The following is an 18,926-nucleotide window of genomic DNA, read 5'->3' on the forward strand; positions in this document are numbered from 1 at the left end:
GACGAATGGGATAAAATGGTCCAAATCCAGATGTGCAAAGCTAGAAACTATAACTTCTAACAAAGGGTTGTCTACAAAGTACTGAGTTAAGGGTCTGAACACTTATATGATTGAGAGATTTCGGTTTTAGTTTTTAGTAATTAAGCAAACCTTTCTGAAAACATGTTTCCACTTTATCAATATGGATTATTGAGTGCAGAATAATGGACAAAAATGGTAAAATTGTGCATGTAAAATTAAATCTAAAATAAAAGTGATGGAGTCTGAATACTTTCTGAGTCAACTGCAGCATTTCCACTTATTAACTTCTTCTTCTTCTTTCAGCTGCTCCGGTTAGGGGTTGCCACAGCAGATCATCTTCTTCCATATCTTTCTGTCCTCTGCATCTTGTTCTGTTACACCCATCACCTGCATGTCCTCTCTCACCACATCCATAAACCTTCTCTTAGGCCTTCCTCTTTTCCTCTTCCCTGGCAGCTCTATCCTTAGCATTCTTCTCCTAATATACCAAGCATCTCTCCTCTGCACATGTCCAAACCAACACAATCTCGCCTCTCTGACTTTGTCTCCCAACCGTCCAACTTGAGCTGACCCTCTGATGTACTCATTTCTAATCCTATCCATCCTCGTCACACCCAGTGCAAATCTTAGCATCTTTAACTCTGCCACCTCCAGCTCTGTCTCTTGCTTTCTGATCAGTGCCACCGTCTCCAACCCATATAACATAGCTGGTCTCACTACCATCCTGTAGACCTTCCCTTTCACTCTTGCTGATACCCATCTGTCACAAATTACTCCTGAGTCTCTTCTCCACTCATTCCACCCTGCCTTCACTCTCTTTTTCACTTCTCTTCCACAATCCCCATTAATCTGTACTGTTGATCCCAAGTATTTAAACTCATCCACCTTCGCCAACTCTACTCTCTGCATCCTCACCACTCCACTGACCTCCCTCTCATTTACACACATGTATTCTGTCTTGTTCCTACTGACCTTCATTCTTCTCCTCTCTAGAATATACCTCCACCTCTCCAAGGTCTCCTCAACCTGCTCCCTACTATCGCTACAGATCACAATGTCATCAGCAAACATCATAGTCCACAGGGACTCCTGTCTAATCTCGTCTGTCAACCTGTCCATCACCATTGCAAAAAGGAAAGGGCTCAAAACCGATCCCTGATGTAATCCCACCTTCAACTTGAATGCATCTGTCACTCCTACCGCAGACCTCACCACTGTCACACTTCCCTCGTACATATCCTGTACAACTCTTATGTACTTCTCTGCCACTCCCGACTTCCTCATACAATACCACAGCTCCTCTCGAGGCACCCTGTCATATGCTTTCTCCAGGTCCACAAAGACGCAATGCAACTCCTTCTGGCCTTCTCTAAACTTCTCCATCAACATCCTCAGAGCAAACAACACATCTGTGGTGCTCTTTCTTGGCATGAAACCATACTGCCACTCACCAATCATCACCTCACTTCTTAACCTGGCTTCCCCTACTCTTTCCCATAACTTCATGCTGTTGCTCATCAATTTTATTCCCCTGTAGTTACTGCAGCCATGCACACCCCCCTTATTCTTACATATCAGCCAGTACTCTTCTCCCCTCCTCAGGCATCCTCTCACTTTCCAAGATTCCATTAAACAATCTGGTTAAAAACTCCACTGCCATCTCTCCTAAACACCTCCATGCTTCCATAGGTATGTCATCTGGACCAACAGCCTTTTCATTTTCATCCTCTTCATAGCTGTCCTTACTTCCTCTTTGCCAATCTGTTGTACTTCCTGATTCACTATCTCCACATCATCTAACCTCTTCTCCTTCTTGTTCTCTTCATTCATCAGCCTCTCAAAGTACTCTTTCCATCTGCTCAACACACTCTCCTCACTTGTGAGTATGTTTCCATCTTTATCCTTTATCACCCTAACCTGCTGCACATCTTTCCCAGCTCGGTCCCTCTGTCTAGCCAATTGGTACAGGTCCTTTTCTTCCTCCTTAGTGTCCAAACTCTCATACAACTCATCATATGCCTTTTCATTAGCCCTCTCCACCTCTCTCTTCACCTTGCGCCTTATCTCTTTGTACTCTTGTCTACTTTCTGTATCTCTCTGACTATCCCACTTCTTCTTTACCATCCTCTTTCTCTGTATACTTTCCTGTATTTCCTCATTCCACCACCAGGTTTCCTTTTCCCTCCTTCTTCTTTCCAGATGTCATGCCAAGCAACCTTCTTGCTGTCACCCTTACTACATCTGCAGTAGTTTCCCAGCTGTCTGGTAACTCTTCACTGCCACCCAGTGCCTGTCTCACCTCCTCCCTAAACTCAACCTTGCAGTCTTCCTTTTTCAACTTCCACCATTTGATCCTTGGCTCTGCCCTCACTCTCTTCCTCTTCTTGATCTCCAGTGTCATCCTACAGACCACCATCCTATGCTGCTTAACTACACTTTCCCCTGCCACCACTTTGCAGTCTTCAATCTCCTTCAGATCAACTCTTCTGCATAGGATGTAATCTACCTGTGTGCATCTTCCTCCACTCTTGTACGTAACCCTATGTTCCTCCCTCTTCTTAAAATACATATTCACCACAGCCATGTCCATCCTTTTGGCAAAATCCACTATCCTCTGACCTTCTTCATTCCTCTCCTTGACACCATACCTACCCATCACCTCCTCGTCTCCACTGTTCCCTTCACCAACATGCCCATTGAAATCCACTCCAATCACCACTTTCTGTCCCTTGGGTACACTGTTCATCACTTCATCCAACTCACTCCAAAAATCTTCTTTCTCACCCATTGCAAACCCAATCTGTGGTGCATAAGCACTAACAGCATTCATCATCATACCTCCAATTTCCAGCTTCATAATCATTACTCTGTCTGACACTCTTTTCACCTTCAAAACACTCTTGACATACTGATCCTTCAGAATAACTCCTACCCCATTTCTCCTCCCATCCACACCATGATGGAACAATTTGAATCCACCTCCGATCCACCTAGCCTTACTTCCCTTCCATTTAGTCTTTTGCACGCACAATATATCAGCCTTCCCTCTCTCCATCATATCTGCTAACTTATAAATGAGATAACTCTAAGTCATGTTAAAATATAAAATATAGCTATTAAAACTTCTACTGTATACTTTTTAGTTGCATCAACAGTACACTTAATGGTACCTGGTGGTGAAATGGACAGATGCAACCACTTTTTGCTGCAGTTTCATTTTTTCTTTACAGGACTACAATAAGTCACAGCTCTATGAAATGTGCAAATACAGTTTCATCCTACAGTCATGGCGCCACATGTTTCCATTGTACTTACCAACGTCTTTCATGGACTGTGATCCGCAATACATGTCTTCATGTGCTGAAAAATAAAGTAAAGTGAAACCTAAACTGGGGCAATATGAACATTCTCAAAGGTAAAGTTACCTTAGTAGCTGCTTTTTTGTCTTCAGAAGAAAACCTTCACTAGCATTTTAATATTTTTGGTTTGTGAGTGCCTTTTTTTGTTTCAAGTATTTTTTTTTTCATTTAATGCATGTTACAATAAATTGTCATACGTGATTTTTTTTAAGAATTCTCTCATGCAGTTCAAAATATCCCAAGTTTAAAAGTCTTCATGTTACATGTTTATGAGAGTTAAACTCTATGAATATTTTAAAATTTTAACGTAACTAGGTCTCAGTAAGAAATATATAAAAGCAAGGCAGACAGTCTAGCTTGAGAGTAGAAGGGAAAAATGTCATTGATAACAAGCGTGCACTTGTCAAAGTTTTTGCAGCCCCTCCAGGCGTTTAAGTCTCTACAGAAAGAGTGTGGATGTGTACTGGCTGTTGATTTTCATTTCTTGCTGATATATGGAAAACTGCTGCAGAACAAAAGAAATCAACTTGCCTCTAGATAAGGTAATTGAAATGTTAATGCAAAAATACTACAGTTTGATGTAAAAAGGGAGAGAAACACCTAGCATCAGCAAATTAAATGTATTAATTATGTGCTTTCCCCCTGTCTATCAAATATTATAAATGAAGAGAAGGAACTGCATACACTTAACGAGGACAGTAGCATAGGAGCTGGCTTCTCCAAGACCATTTACTGCCACGATTCTATATTCTGCAGTGTCATCAAGGTTACATCTGAAATAAAAAAGAAAATATGTATATGAATATAACACTAGCTTAGTTCCTGTCTTGTGCCTCCAGGCCATCAAGATCCTCAGTAGAATTAAGTAGATTTTAAAATGTTATTTTATATACATTTAAATATTCTAAGTTAATAACTTGCCTCACCTAAGAGCTTGGAGAGCAAGTTAATCCTTTTAGGAAAGGGTGAGGTGCTCCAGTTGCCCTCTCTTTTCAGCAGAGAACCAAAGGTGTCACACCAAAGGTGACACACCCGGTAGTGCCCTGAAGTTGTTCAGCCCAATGAGGTCTCTTCCAGTCAGCTGACCTCAGTGTATAAAAAGAGTCCTTCTTCATAGACACTTAGACACTTGGAGGGAGCGGACCTCTACTGTATTATGCCTGATGGTCTATCATGAAAGGTTCCATAACCCTGATAACTTTGAGATTAGCGAAGAGAGGAAAGGAAAAACCTTAGATTTACTTTATTGCCTTCCTTATTCTCTTCCTTTTAAGGAAGAACTGCTACTACCAGAAAGACAGAATTTCGCTGGCCATGAAGGCTGGTAAAAAGACCAGGAACAATAACACTGCTAGAGTTGGAGACTATAACTAATGCTAACCAATAAAGAGAGTTTAAAGGAGTATTGCCAGAAAGTAGTCACAAAGGAAACCAAATACAGTAGAAAGCACACACCAAGTTTTTTATATTTAATACATGACTTTGTTTTCTTTTTGTTTTGTTAAATTTGAATTATTTTTCATGTGTTTTTGTGACTACTCTTGGTTTTAACTACTATTTTAAAGTTATGTATTGCCCCATTTAAACATGCATCCATGAAGAGTCAGGTCCATCCTGATGTCAAACCTGAGGGACCACCCTCCACCTTTATATTGTGTGGATCAGATGATTTCCCTCAGGTTGTCTTGGAAAGTTGAAGGAGACATTTTTTTAAGGATTGTTTTCATTTGATTTTTCTGGTTTTGTGGATTTCTTTCTTTTTCTTTGAATCTTGAGTATTGGATTATAGATTGGACTTGTCAGCCTTGGCTGCCACGTTAGGGAAGCCTTTTAATACAAATGTTTCTCTTTTTGTGTTTTTTTTTTTTTTGCTTTCTTGTAATAAACTTTAATTTTTCTTTAGCTTCTTGTTTTGTTCTTGTCTGTTCAAGCCAGAAGTTGATGGTAATCTTATCTTGAATTAGGGCATCTATATATAAAATGTTGAGGGATGTGTTCATCTGTCATGCAATTACTCGGAAACTGCTGGGGCTAGAAACTTTAACCTTGGTCTTCATCTAAAGCTTATAGCGTGATGCATGCTGGTGAAGCAAAAAATCTGAGCAGCTCCAACTTCAGTGCAGTTATCAGGGTTCACATCTTTTTTACAGCAAACTCACCAAAATGGTGACATGGCAGAAAGAAAAACAAAAGCAGCAAAATCAGCTGAGCATAAAGCATATTGCAAAAGCCAATTACATTATAGAAAGAAGAAGAATGGCTGCTGTGACATCCGCTGACCATCAGACACATACAATGTGGCAGCCTGCTGGTTTTCGCAAACTACCGGGGCTGGAATGCAAAGTTTATTCGAAAGCTTTTGACCTGATATGTTCGTAAAAGACAAAAAATGAGATCTTGCCACAACCTCTGAGAAGTAAAGTGAATAATAAATTGGCATTGTAGAAAGAAAATTGGTGCCATTTTCTGAGCATCATACTGTTGGGCTGAAAAGTTTATTGTAAGAAAATCTTGATCCTAGCAAGCCCATCTATTGCTAATCCCATTGGACATGATACATAAATCTGAATTCATAATCAAATGTAAGTGTTGTGTTTATTGATCATCAGAAGTGACAAAGAACTTTGTAATAGGAAGAAGGAGAAATAAGAGCATTTGTGAAGCTGTATCGTTTCATTATCAAAATAAAACACTGTCTTGTCAAAATTGAAAAGTTCAGCTTCCTTTGTAAGAACCACCTTTATTTGGTCTGGACGTTTCCTAGTTTCCTACACTTAAGAACTATTTGAAGTGTTTGGAAGTTTTATAGCCAGCTGCCCATTTCTGGGCCTGCTAGGCAAAAGGCCTGCTGGTAGTAGTTTGGGCTGGCTGCCTCGGGTAAGGCTTTATTTAGGGATGACAGAGAAGGCCCTGCCTTGCTTTGTGGGATTTTTTGTAGACCTCTTCAACCTTTTCTCACATCTCACAACACCCACATAGTATGGAGTGCTGGTTGGTCATTTTTTTTGTTTGTTTTTTTGCATTGTGTCACACTTTTGTGTCCATAGGGCCTATCCCAATCGGGCTTTTCCCAAAAGTAATTATTTACAGATCATTTAATCTGTCTGATTTGGAACTGTGAGGTCACTGCTTATGAATGTTTTCTTTGAGTGCTTTGCTTTTTCTTCTACATCACAAAAGTTTACATTTGAGGTTATCTATCAGCACTAAATTGGCCCATTATGAATGACTGTGCCCAAACCACAAAGCACTAGTCTCTTATGACTCCTCCTGCGGGTGGTGAGCCCACTGGAGGAAGGCATATGACTGTGTCCATCAGGGTGCCATATAAGTGCTTCAGTAGTATGGGGTACCAGGTCTGCTGTACAACAGGAGTGAAAGATTGGTTTGCATTGCCAACAGTAAGTCATACATGTTCTTGGTAAGTGTGAGACTTCGCCAGGGCTGCCCTCTGTCATCGCTTTCGTTCATAGTTTTTATGGACAACATTTCCAGGGGCAGCCATGAAGTGTAGGTGTCTAGTACGGTGACCTCAAGATTACATCGCTGGTTTTTGTGGATGATGTGATCCTGCTGCCTTCATCAAGCTTTGATCTCAGACTCAAACTGGGGCAGTTTGTAGCTGAGTGTAAAGCAGCTGGGATGAGGACCAGCACCTCCAAGTCTGAGATCATGGGTCTCAGCTGGAAAATATATTGCTTCAAGCAGATGGGTTTAAGCATCTAAGGGTGTTGTTCACAAGTGATGGAAGAAGAGAGACAAGAGACATTGACAGGCAGATTGGAGTAGCATGAATGCTCATGCGTACATTGTGCTGATCAGTTGTGGAGAAAAAAAGGCTGAGCTAACAGGCAAGGCTCTCGATTTACTGAACGATCTATGTTCCTGCCCTCACCTATGGCTACAAGCTTAGGGTAGTGACTGAAAGAAACAGATCTCAGACACTGGATCAGCTTGAATTAGTCGCGCTGCTGCTCTCCATCAAAAAAGAACCGGTTAAGGTGGCTTGGGTATCTGATTAGGATCCCTCTTGGGAGCCATCTTGGGCATGTCCAACCAGGAGGAGACCTCAGAACAGACCCTGAACACACTGGAGAGATTTTACCTCCCAGTCTCCCAGGTAGTGTTGGAACACCTCGGTAGGTGCGCAAAGATGTGAAAAAAAGAAAACAAGAACCAAAAATATGAATAATACATCTATTGAAACCAAAACAAATTAACAAACTACATTCTGATACTAGAAAAATAAACATAGAGTTACATAAATGTCGATAAAAGTTAAGTAGTGTGATATATGGCCGGCCATTCATCCCAGCCAATACCCCCAGGTCGCCAGATGGAGCCCTCCCTGCAGCATGGAGGTACCACGAATGTCAGCAGGGAATCCTGGACAATGGAATTCTTATCCACAGCCCTGCTAGATACCATGGGGGCCGCTAGAGGACACTGCAGGGAGGAACAAGGATTATTTTCTCTACAGCCTGGAAGTACATCCCAGTCACTTAGACAGAAGAAATGACGTACTTCCGGGTTGAAGAAAAGGAGTTTTCACCTGGAAGTACTGGATAATCACATGGACTGAGGGATCAGAAGCACTTCCGGGTCACGGACTATAAAGGACTGAGGGAGATCCCAGACGGACGAGCTGAGTCGGGTGGCAGGGTGACAATGTGTCTGGGTGTGGAGGATTGTTTCTTGTACTGGATTATTATAATTTATATGAGTATTGTGGAATGGAGGGTGCTTTGTGCACATTATTATTGTAATAAATCCAAAATTTGGACTTTTATCTGGTGTTTGGCGTTTGGTCTGAAGGTTCAATGGGACGACAGAGCTCCTTATCTGTCACAGTAGGTATAGTAAAATATGCATCTATGATATATCATTAATTAAAAAAGAACAAATTGGTATTAGTGGGCTCCATTCAAAAAAATGTTAGGGGGGTGCGATTAAAACTGTTATGAAAACTTGGGTCGCAAATACTTAAAGGTTGAGAAACGCTGTACTAGGGTGTTTGACCATATTTACCATTATGCATGTAGTGAGAAGTTAAGGAAAATGACACCATTGGCTATTGGCTAACTAGAAATTTTACAATATGCAAGCTTTCAAATCAACTCAAACATCTTCTTCAGGCAAGATGTAATGGCTCAGGGTAATGGAAAGAGATATACAGTATTTGTACCTGTTGATGTCCAACATGTGCAGCCCATACTGGTTGTGAATGGTGTATTTCCCAGGGCAGACAGATGGCTTTAGTTCAACTCCATTCTTGTACCTGACAGAAAACAGCAAATAAAAGGCTTCAGTTAACATGAGAAATGAGTCCAGGTATCACATATTTCTGAAATTTACTGTAACAGTACCACTTTCTGGTGCTGTCAAAAGTCCTGGAGTTAATGGTGCCCAACCAATTAGACACAATTAAGTGCTTTTGCTTCACAGAGTTGTGGAGCAGAAAAGATAGCTGAATGGAAAACACCACAAGGCAAAAAAATGGAATCCCTAGCAGCTCCGTGTTGGCGGGGGAGGATTATTAACAGTGGGGGATACATTTGATTATGGCTTCCTTATGTGGCAACCATCTATTGCTTTCACTTTGTTTTTTTCTTTATGGAGAGAAGCTTATTAACACTCTTCCTGCAGTTACTTTTAGATATAGGGATAAACTTTAAAGACCAGGGAGGCATATAACAAGCCTTTTAGTGCTGTCACCCTACACATACAACCTCCTGGGTTTGTTTCCAGTGTTAGGACACTGTCTGTGCGGAGCTGGCATGTTTACATAAAATGTTCCTTATAAACCCTGAAGATACATGTGTCTGGTTAATTTGAAATTCTAAATTAGCATAGTAATCAGGAAGTGGGTCCATGAAGGACTGGCACCCCACTGTGCACTGAATCCTGCTTGAATAGGCTCCACCAAACATAAACTGAATTAGGTAGTTTTTGAAAAATAGAATGAAAACATAATAAAATGGAAAATATAAGGGGCCAATTTAGCATTGCCAATCCATCCCACTTGCATGTCTTTGGACTGTGGACGGAAACCCACACAGACACAGGGAGAACATGCAGACTCCATCACTGTGCCACCATGCTGCCACAATGCATTGGCCATCAATCAAAGTAATATGCTAGGATAACATTGACCCTGCTCTGGATAAGAAGGTTAAGGTAAAGGTTAAGAAGATGTATGGATGTTAAGTTACACATAGACCATTAGTAACCCCCGTTGTCTGATCACTTATGAAACACATCTCTGATCAATACATACACTATTTTAAAAAAAGTTTGTCCCTCTATGATTGGTTATATTTTGTTTTTTTTTCTGCTTGACATGCCACCTAGAGGGCAATAAATGTAGGACATCCCTTAAATGTCATCATTACTAGTTCTGCCAGGATAAAGAATGACGCACAAAAAGAGACAAAGGATGTGGACAAGGAAGTGTATAGAAAAAACAAGCAAAAAAAATGAGAGTCAAAAGCCAGGACGTGAGTCAGATTATTACACCAAAGCCCAATATGCAAATTAGTAATCACTGTAAAAACATGCCAAGAATTCCTAACTTCCTAGACAGATTTATACACTGACTTGCACGAGGTTTTTAGAATACAGTTGCTCCTCGGTATCCAGCAACCTACAGATGATCAAGTCTCTTGTATAAAATGGTGTAGTATTTGCAAATAACCTACGCACATCCTTCTGCATACTTTAAATCATCTCTAGATTTCTTATAATAGCATTGGCAGTAGCGCTTCCACGAATTTCTTCTTCTTTCTGTTTTACTGTGTGAATGCTTGATTCGTTCTTACCGACTTTACAGCCTACTTCAGCAAGTAATACACCATTTTTCAAAAGATCTAAGATTTTATGCTCCTCTTAGGGGACCACCTTGGTCTGTTTATAGTTAAAGCATTCAGGGCACGGCACTGCAAGTCACTGCATTGTTGCAGCATCGTTTTTCCTCCAAAGTTTTTTTTTGTCTTGCCTTTACATATCTCACAGATATTTCTTTGGACCTTTTGCTATAGTCTTGTGCTTTTAATGTTGGATTGCGTAGGTGTTAGTAGCAATACTTCACTCAGCTGTTTCCCCAGTGGCATATGTTTTCTTGCCTAGTAGACGTGAAGTCAACATGCTGTGGCGAGTGGCTGGGAGTGGTACCCAGCCGGGATGCCCAGGAGGACCAGAGGAGGGCTTACGCCTCCTCCAGACCACGAGGGGGCGACCGCCCTGGTGGCTTTGAGGACCACGGGAACGGAGCTTAGAAGCTCAACCCTATATGGGCCCGTGGTCACCGCCAGGGGACGCCCCAATGCCTGTGGAGCTCTGGCCCTCAGCACTTCCACCACACCCGGAAGTGCTGGGGGGAAGAAGTCCAGGGACACCCGGAGTGCTTCTGGGTCACAGCCGGCACTTACACCACACCTGGGAGGGCCGGCAGAAGGTTATGGGGAGGCACCTGGAGCTCATCGATGGCTGGAGTCGGGGGAATAGAAGGAAAGAGCTTGGAGGAAAGGAGAGGAGTGGAGGAAAAGGCATTGTGGAGAAGACCTGGCCTTTGGGGTAAAGTGGGTTGTGTGTACACTGTATATACTTTGTAGTAGGACATTGTAAATAAACCGTGTGTGGTGATTTAAACGATGTCTACCTGTTTGTGTCCGGGCTGCTCCCCACAATGCACAGGTGTGAACAGTACCATGCAGTTATAAAAATCTGTAGGCAGGCAGTCACCAACTTAAGGATCTGCCTGCCAGGACTGATGATGAAATTTACGCCACATGTACCCTAGGGGACTCTTGTGGTGACACGGACATGTTAAGTAAAAACAGGCCCTTAGCCTTTGAGCGCAAGCTTTTTTACAGTGTGGGGTACAGCCTGGACACAGACAGGTAGACATGATGTTTTTACACCACACACGTTTATTTACACCATAATATTTACAAAGGTGAACACAACCCAGTGCCGCAGCACCAATCACCCATTTAAGTCCAGGCCTTCACACTATGCCTTTCACTGTTTCTGGTCCACTCCTCTCCTCCGAGCTCTGTCCTCTTCCACCTGACTCCAGCCATCGAATGGAGGGAGGCGGCCCCTTTTAACCACAACCGGACGAGCTCCAGGTGCTTCTTGATAAGCCTCAATCGACTCTTCCCTGTGTGGCGGAAGCCCTCCAGGTGTCCCCAATCCTCTTCCCCCCAGCACTTCCGGATGTGGCGGAAGTGCTGAGGTCCAGGGCTTTCTAGGCATTGGGACGGCCCCTGGTATAGACCACGGGCCCCTACAGGGTTGAGCTTCCAAGCTCAGTACCCATGGTCCGCAAAGCAACCAGGGCTGTTGCCCCCACATGGACTGGGGAAGGCGCTAGCCCTCCTCCAATCCTCCTAGGAGTCCCGGCCTGGTTACCACCCCCGCCATCTGTGACAACAGCCATCGCTACTACTGATTCGATGGTTTAGTGACGTTCTCAGACTGACTCTGCTGCAATTGCTGGAGCACCTAGAAGACAATCAGACTACAGAGGAAGTAAAAATCGTAGCAAGGTTTATGTAGGTGAAACAGTGGCAGGACCTTTCCTGAGACTCAAAGAGCAAGAGCAGGGGGCAACATGTCCCCCCTCACTGGTCCTCCCCCCAGGCTCGAACCTTGCAGAATTCTCCTACACATCAGATCATTTGCATGGACTCAGCATAGTGCTTGGCACAATGCAATTCAAGTTTTGTGATCTAGAACTTTCTGATTTTTTTTTTCAAACATTTTTGATCTACAGTTGGTTGAATCTGTGGATGCGGAACCCATGGATATGGAGGTGCGATTGTACCAACAAACTAGGACAAGGAAGATAGTGTAGTGTAAATAGTGTTGTAACTTCCAGCAAACACACAGTAGCAAGCAGGCACAGTTTCCATTAATATAACAGCCCAAAATGGCATTGTCCATGAACATTTTAATTTTATTTAAAAATTTAAAAAGGGAAGAAATAAATAACATGCAAAAATAGCATACGAATACATTCTCGATCCATCTTCCAAACCTGCTTGTCCCGAGCAGGGTCCTGGGAGAGATGCAGCCCGTCCCAACAAGCACTGGGCACAAGCCAGGACATCAGGGTGAATGCACAAACATAAGGGGCCAATTTAGCATCACCAGTCCACCTCACCTGCATGTCTTTGGACTGTGGACGGGAACCTACAGTCATGGTCAAAAGCTCTGAGAATGACACAAGTATTGGCTTTCACAAAGTTTGCTGCTTCAGTGTTTTTAGATCTTTTTGTCAGACATTTCTATGGTATATTTAAGTATAATTGCAAGCATTTCATGAGTTTCAAAGGCTTTAATTGACAATTACAATAAGTTTATGCAAAGAGTCAATATTTGCAGTGTTGGCCCTTCTTTCTTTTTCAAGACCTCTGCCATTCGCACTGGCATGCTGTCAATCCACTTCTGGGCCAAATCCTGACTAATGGCAGCCCATTCTTGCATAATCAGTGCTTGGAGCTTGACAGAATTTGTGTTTTGTAGTTTGTCCACCTGCCTCTTGAGAATTGACCACAAGTTCTCAATGGGATTAAGGTCTGGGGAATTTCCTGGCCCTAGACCCAGAATTTCAATGTTTTTGTTAGGTATCACTTTTACCTTATGGCCCGGTGCTCCATCATGTGGGAAAAGGCATTGCTCATCACCAAACTGTTCTTGGCTGGTTGGCAGAAGTTGCTCTCGGAGGATATTATGAAATGCTTGTAATTACAGTATACTTTAACATACCATGGAAACATCTGACAAAAAGATCTAAAAACACTGAGCAGCAAACTTGTGTCATTCTCAAAACATTTGGCCATTACTGTACACAGACACAAGGAGAACATGCAGACTCCATCACTGTGCCACAATGCTGCCCCAATGCATTCTCCATCAATTAAAATAATAATAGGATTAGGATTGCAACACTCAAAATGGCCAAAGTGGTGTAAAGTAATAAAGTATCTATCTATCTATCTATCTATCTATCTATCTATCTATCTATCTATCTATCTATCTATCTATCTATCTATCTATCTATCTATCTAAAGTCTCCCAGATAAGGCTCATTCCCAGGCAGCCCAACTGCCGCCTCTGATGACTGGAGTCAGCCTACACTAGGTTAAATGGGTTTTGTCATCAAAATTTCCGAAAACATATACAGTATACAAAGTCACAAACTACATTTAAGATGCCATCATAAGGAAAAGGATTACCACACACCCCCAGATTGTAAAGAGGTGGACCACAAAAGAATCTTTATAAAAGGTGATTCATTAAGAAAAATAAAAAGATTTTCAAAAGAGCAAAAATGAGGCAAAAAGAGTTGCCAACAAGGCAATCCAAAAGCAAACAAGTCCAAATACAAAATCATTTGATATGTCAATAATACATTAAGAGGGGCAAAAAAAGAGTAAAAAAAAATCCCAACAATATTCACAGATGGTGCACACTCCACCAAAGATCTTTCAATGAACCATGGAAACTCCATTCCACAGTCTTCCTTTTAATGAACTGAGGGTGGTCCTTTTCAGTGATGCAAGAGGTGGTCCGACCTCTTAGGGTTCCATCAACAAAACACAAGGAACATGAAGACATTTAAAGACACATTACAGAACTATTCTTAAGCATAACAAAAACAATAATACATTAAATATAATGGCTAGATGATAAATGAAGAGAACAAAAATAACAGAAATAATCATAATAAATAAAAAATTTGGAGATGAGTGTCAGTAGGCTGTGCACCCTAGGAACCAAGTTACCTGAACTATTCTATAATATTTAAGGAATTACTTAGCGCTCTGATGCTGAACTTTCTGATCATAAAATATGTTGTTACAGTAGCAATTGACAAGAAGAATTCATAATTGGTTGCAGAATTACAGTATTTGAGGGTTCCTCTAGAGTGCCTTTTTCTCTTGCATGATTTGGCTGAAAAACTAATCAGCACATCGTCATCTCATAACAGGTTTAAGTTTCGAGTTTTGATATTTTTCCCTCCAGCCATTTTAGCCTTTAGAAACTGTGGCACACAGACAGACACACACATCATCATTTAGATATCAATGTTTCGTTATCAGGGGATGCTAAAACGTCAAAATTTGTCGAAAACCAGAGACTGAAGTTTTTGACGAATCTAAAGCTTTCACTCCCCCCTTATAGACAACAGGTTATGGTGGGGGAGGACGCAAAGTAATAAAGAAAAAAAATGATGAAAAGCAACATAAACATATGCACGGGAAGGAACCTTGGTGAAAACATACCACCCACATCCTTAATTTTAAACATAGTGCAAGGATGTTTCATGAGAATGAAGCCAGATGTACACCTTGAAATGGGTGTATTGTGAAAGAGTCAAATGTCTGGGCATAATGTGTAACATCACTGAGGTTTAATTCAATGGCTGCTAAGTATATACAATTTGATTGGCTCACCAAAAGAGTGGAGCTCTGGAGGTCTACAGCTAATTTCTGTTGAACAAATCACTCAAAACAGACGGTGGTACCCTGTTCTTGCCTCGAGGACATGACATCAAAATGTGGAAATTCCTACTAAATATGTTTGGCATGAGGACGCCTGTGCTCTTCTCGCAGACTTAATACGTGATCTATAGGTGCGCCTCCTTTCTAGTGAGAGGAGCTTCCAATGCCATGCATTACATAACGTCCCATAACATCCTGAAACCTGCTTAATCCAGTTTGGTGGAGTCTATCTCTGCATTTTGTGAGGTTTAAAGCAGGTACCATTCCTGTCAGCCCATGATGGCAGATTATTGCATTTCTCTTTTTAATATTGTATAAAACAATAAAAAGTCACCAGCACCGAATTCTTTTTGAATGTATCTTATTTGTACTTTTTAAAGTCTTGTGTGCTCATATTGGACAGTTGCTTGCTTTTTTCCCACTTGAAAAAGCTAACAGCATGAAAAGGATTGAGATGAACTTCCATGTCTGATATGATCAAATGAGCGTCTCCCATTTGTCAGTAGGGTTTTAAATATCAGTGCCTGCCACATCAGTAACTCTTATTCCACTTAACCACAAACCCCCCTTTAATTCAGGCAGCTGTTGTTCATAAATTACTGAGTCTTAGAAGTTTAGAAGAAACACAGCGGAGTGGCACTGATGTATTGCTATGCACACGCCTCATTATATCACTGCAGTGGTGTCTGATGTCATGAAAAGTGAGAGAGTAGTCAATCTTTCTTGTCCTGAGTAAGGAATTTTTTTATAGACTGCATAAAATATCAGATTGCAGTTCCAATCAGGTTGCTGTTTGTGTGAAGTTTGCATTTTTTCTCTGTTTCAATATGTTTTTTCCCGGTGTAGTAAGGTGTTCTCCCAAACCCCAAAATGAGTCAAGTTAATTGACAACTGTATATTGTCCTTCTGTGAGTGAGTATCATCTCTTGAAAGTTTGGTTTCTACACTGAGCCCAAAACTACTGGGATCAACAACCCTGTAATGGAAAAGCAGGTTCAAAAAAGAATGGATGGATGAGCCACATGGTACAGGGTTGTTGTCTGGCAATTACCACAGTGCAAATGTTAGTAGTGATGTCATGTTAGTTAGTCATGCAATACAATTGGTGATGAGGATGGGATAATGGCCTCTCCTTAGAATGGAAGGAAATGACAGTGAAACTATGGCCCTGTACATGGATGAAACAGAGACTAAGCCATCTTTTAATCTTAGCATATTGGATGCTTAACATGAACAAAGTTGCGATATTATTGATGTTTTGTTAACTTTTGTACTCTAGTTGCTTATATTTTGGGCATATTATCTACTAGCAAAATACCCGCGCTTCGCAGCGGAGAAGTAGTGTGTTAAAGAAGTTATGAAAAAGAAAAGAAAACATTTTAAAAATAACGTAACATGATTGTCAATGTAATTGTTTTGTCACTGTTATGAGTGTTGCTGTCATCAAGGATTTGATTATCATTATTTCTTCCAATGAGGTTCGTATTTGGAGGATGTGTTGTGTTCAAGTTACATCCCGTGTTTGTCAACCATTGTAAAGATAACAGGTTTCATTCATCGAAGTGTTCACTACCCAAATCGCTACTCGTGAATCCAAGATGTTTAACAGGCATTCCCGGTATTAACTTGTGGATTTGCCTGCGAATATTTAGCAGCAGCGTGTCTATGAACTTGTGGAATCGCCTGCGAGTATTTAGCGACAGCGTGTCTATTAACTTGTGGATTTTTCTGCGAGTATTTAGTGACAGCGGCTCTATGAACGTGTGGATTTGCCTGTGAGTATTTAGCGACAGCGTATCTATTAACTTGTGTTTTTTTCTGGGAGCATTTGGCTGCAGCGTCACGAAGTTGTTTCCATCTAGCTGTATCAGAAAATGCACCACGACATCTGACACGCCTCCTTTTTACTGTTTTCTCAGAGCTTGGATTGCTGCAGTCATAATCGGTTTGAGTTTCATGGTTTGTTTCAATTACGTTAGTATTTGCAGAACTTGTGTTGAAGTGACATTCGGCATCTGTCAAGCGTTGTAAGCATACAACCGGCTTTATCGATAACTTTGCATCCAGCTTTTGAGAGTTGAAACATTCATAAACATCAAAGTGTCCACTACTCAAGTTGTCACCTGTGAATCTAAGATGTTTAAGAGGCATTGGCGGTTCTCCAAAGGTGTAAGATATTTGGCCATTTCGGTACACTTGAAAGCGACAACCGAACAATTCATCGGCAGCCATCAACTCACATGCAAAAGCATAGGTGAAGGGCTTACGCATTTCACTCTTCTAGTGCTCCTGTGTAGTATAATTATCTCCTGTACCATCATTAGTCCACACCTTGAACCTGTCCCAGTCATTCAATACATAAGACACAATGTTCCTCCTGATATCAAGATTGAGCCTGATATGGCCGTGCAATATGTAACACAGAGAATGGAAAAGGCAGGCGGCATCTCTGGGCATGGAAACCACTCGGTAAGTGACACTTCTTTGATCGATGGTGATCACCTCGATAGACATGTTAATGAGGGTACAGTTGGAACGGTAAAAGAAATGGGTACCTGAACAATGTAAACTAAGTCGAAAATACCTACACAATAACTATAAGTGTAATAAACGAACAATAAAACAGCGGAGAAGCCATGGATTAAATAAAAAGGAAGTAGTTATCTGCAAGGAGACATGAATACTGTGGTGAAGCAAGGAAGGGAATGAAGAGACCGGAGCGACGGATGGCCTTATATGGGCAGGCAGCCAACTACGTGGGAGGCGTGGGGATGGGGGACGCAACTCCGCCTCACATGGCGACCGAGCTGCAGGCTATGGACGTACATATGTACGTAAGTTGGATTCAGTTATGACCATTACGTGTAGAATTTCGAAATGAAACCTGCTTAACTTTTGTAAGTAATGTGTAAGGAATGAGCCTGCCAAATTTCAGCCTTCTACCTACACGGGAAGTTTGGAGAATTAGTGATGAGTGAGTCAGTGAGGGCTTTACCTTTTATTTGTATAGATAAGACGTGAATAAATATGTAACTTTTTCTCAGGCTTCTTCTAGTGCTCTGTCTGTTTGTCTAGGTTACAGATGTAAAATAAAGGGAGAAGTATTGATCTACAATAGTGATTAGTCCTGACAGTGTGGTAAGAGTATGTGATTTGGGGCACTCTGTTAGGGCTTACATAATAAAGAGTATAAAGGGGAATAGAGCCACCCTCGGACCTAACATGACAAGACAAACACCAAGTTAAAGAAACACCAGAATGATATTGAAACTCTGCACACTTGTGCTGTGAGGCTTTTATTACAAGAAACAAGAATGATACTGAGCAATGCTTAAGGGGCATTTAAACAGCAAAACTGGGAGAAACCTCTCCTCCTACTTGCTGCTTGATTCACACAAATAACTATCACAGATTGGGTGTACTTTTGCATTAAAGTACAATATCAATGTTCTGATACAAATATTAGGAAAAATTGTATCAAAGGGTTTCAATGTTACTTTAGGAATTCTAGATGCGTTAAAATGTGATATTTACAGGAGAAGCAAGGGCAGAGTGCAGTATATGGGTTTAAAAAATCCAACCATTGGAATGGACTTTATACAGTAACCTTTATGGCAGATAAAAATAGCACAAGAATAGACATCAGACGCACGCAGATGTTTCACAGAAATACATGAAACCAGCCTTTATCTGTAAAGCTGACATTTAATAACAGCCCTCCTTTAGATTTTTTTAAATGCCTTGCTAGCTTATAGAAATCTTGTCAACGGTGAAAATGAATTAAGGCAGGGGTGTCGAACTCCGGGCCTGGAGGGCCGCAGTGGCTGCAGGTTTTCATTCTAACCCTTTTCCTAATCAGTGACCAGTTTTTACTGCTAATTAAATTCTTTTCCCCTTCATTTCAATAGCCCTGTTTTTAAGGAATTGATTCTTTTCTTAATTAAATGAAAGCCAAACAGAAATGAGACATGGAGCAAGCCAACAGATGACGAGCTAAATTGGGGCTTTAAACTCCAACCATTTTCACTCCAATCAC

The 18,926-nt window shown here is 41.3% G+C and overlaps 1 protein-coding gene across 2 annotated transcripts in view; it reads right to left on the reverse strand.

The window, feature by feature from the left end:
• Positions 1 to 18,926, reverse strand: part of myom3 (myomesin 3) — a 313,022-nt gene that overhangs the window by 188,799 nt on the left and 105,297 nt on the right. For both annotated transcript variants that reach the window (XM_039740882.1, XM_039740883.1), the window contains exons 6-8: positions 8,566 to 8,658; positions 4,065 to 4,153; positions 3,337 to 3,381 (exon numbers count right to left, since the gene is read on the reverse strand). In XM_039740882.1, the coding sequence (XP_039596816.1) occupies positions 3,337 to 3,381; positions 4,065 to 4,153; positions 8,566 to 8,658 (227 nt within the window). The remainder of the gene's footprint in view (positions 1 to 3,336; positions 3,382 to 4,064; positions 4,154 to 8,565; positions 8,659 to 18,926) is intronic.

The sequence above is a fragment of the Polypterus senegalus genome, chromosome 17 (assembly GCF_016835505.1).
Source record: "Polypterus senegalus isolate Bchr_013 chromosome 17, ASM1683550v1, whole genome shotgun sequence".
In the NCBI taxonomy this organism is placed as follows: Eukaryota; Metazoa; Chordata; class Cladistia; order Polypteriformes; family Polypteridae; genus Polypterus; species Polypterus senegalus.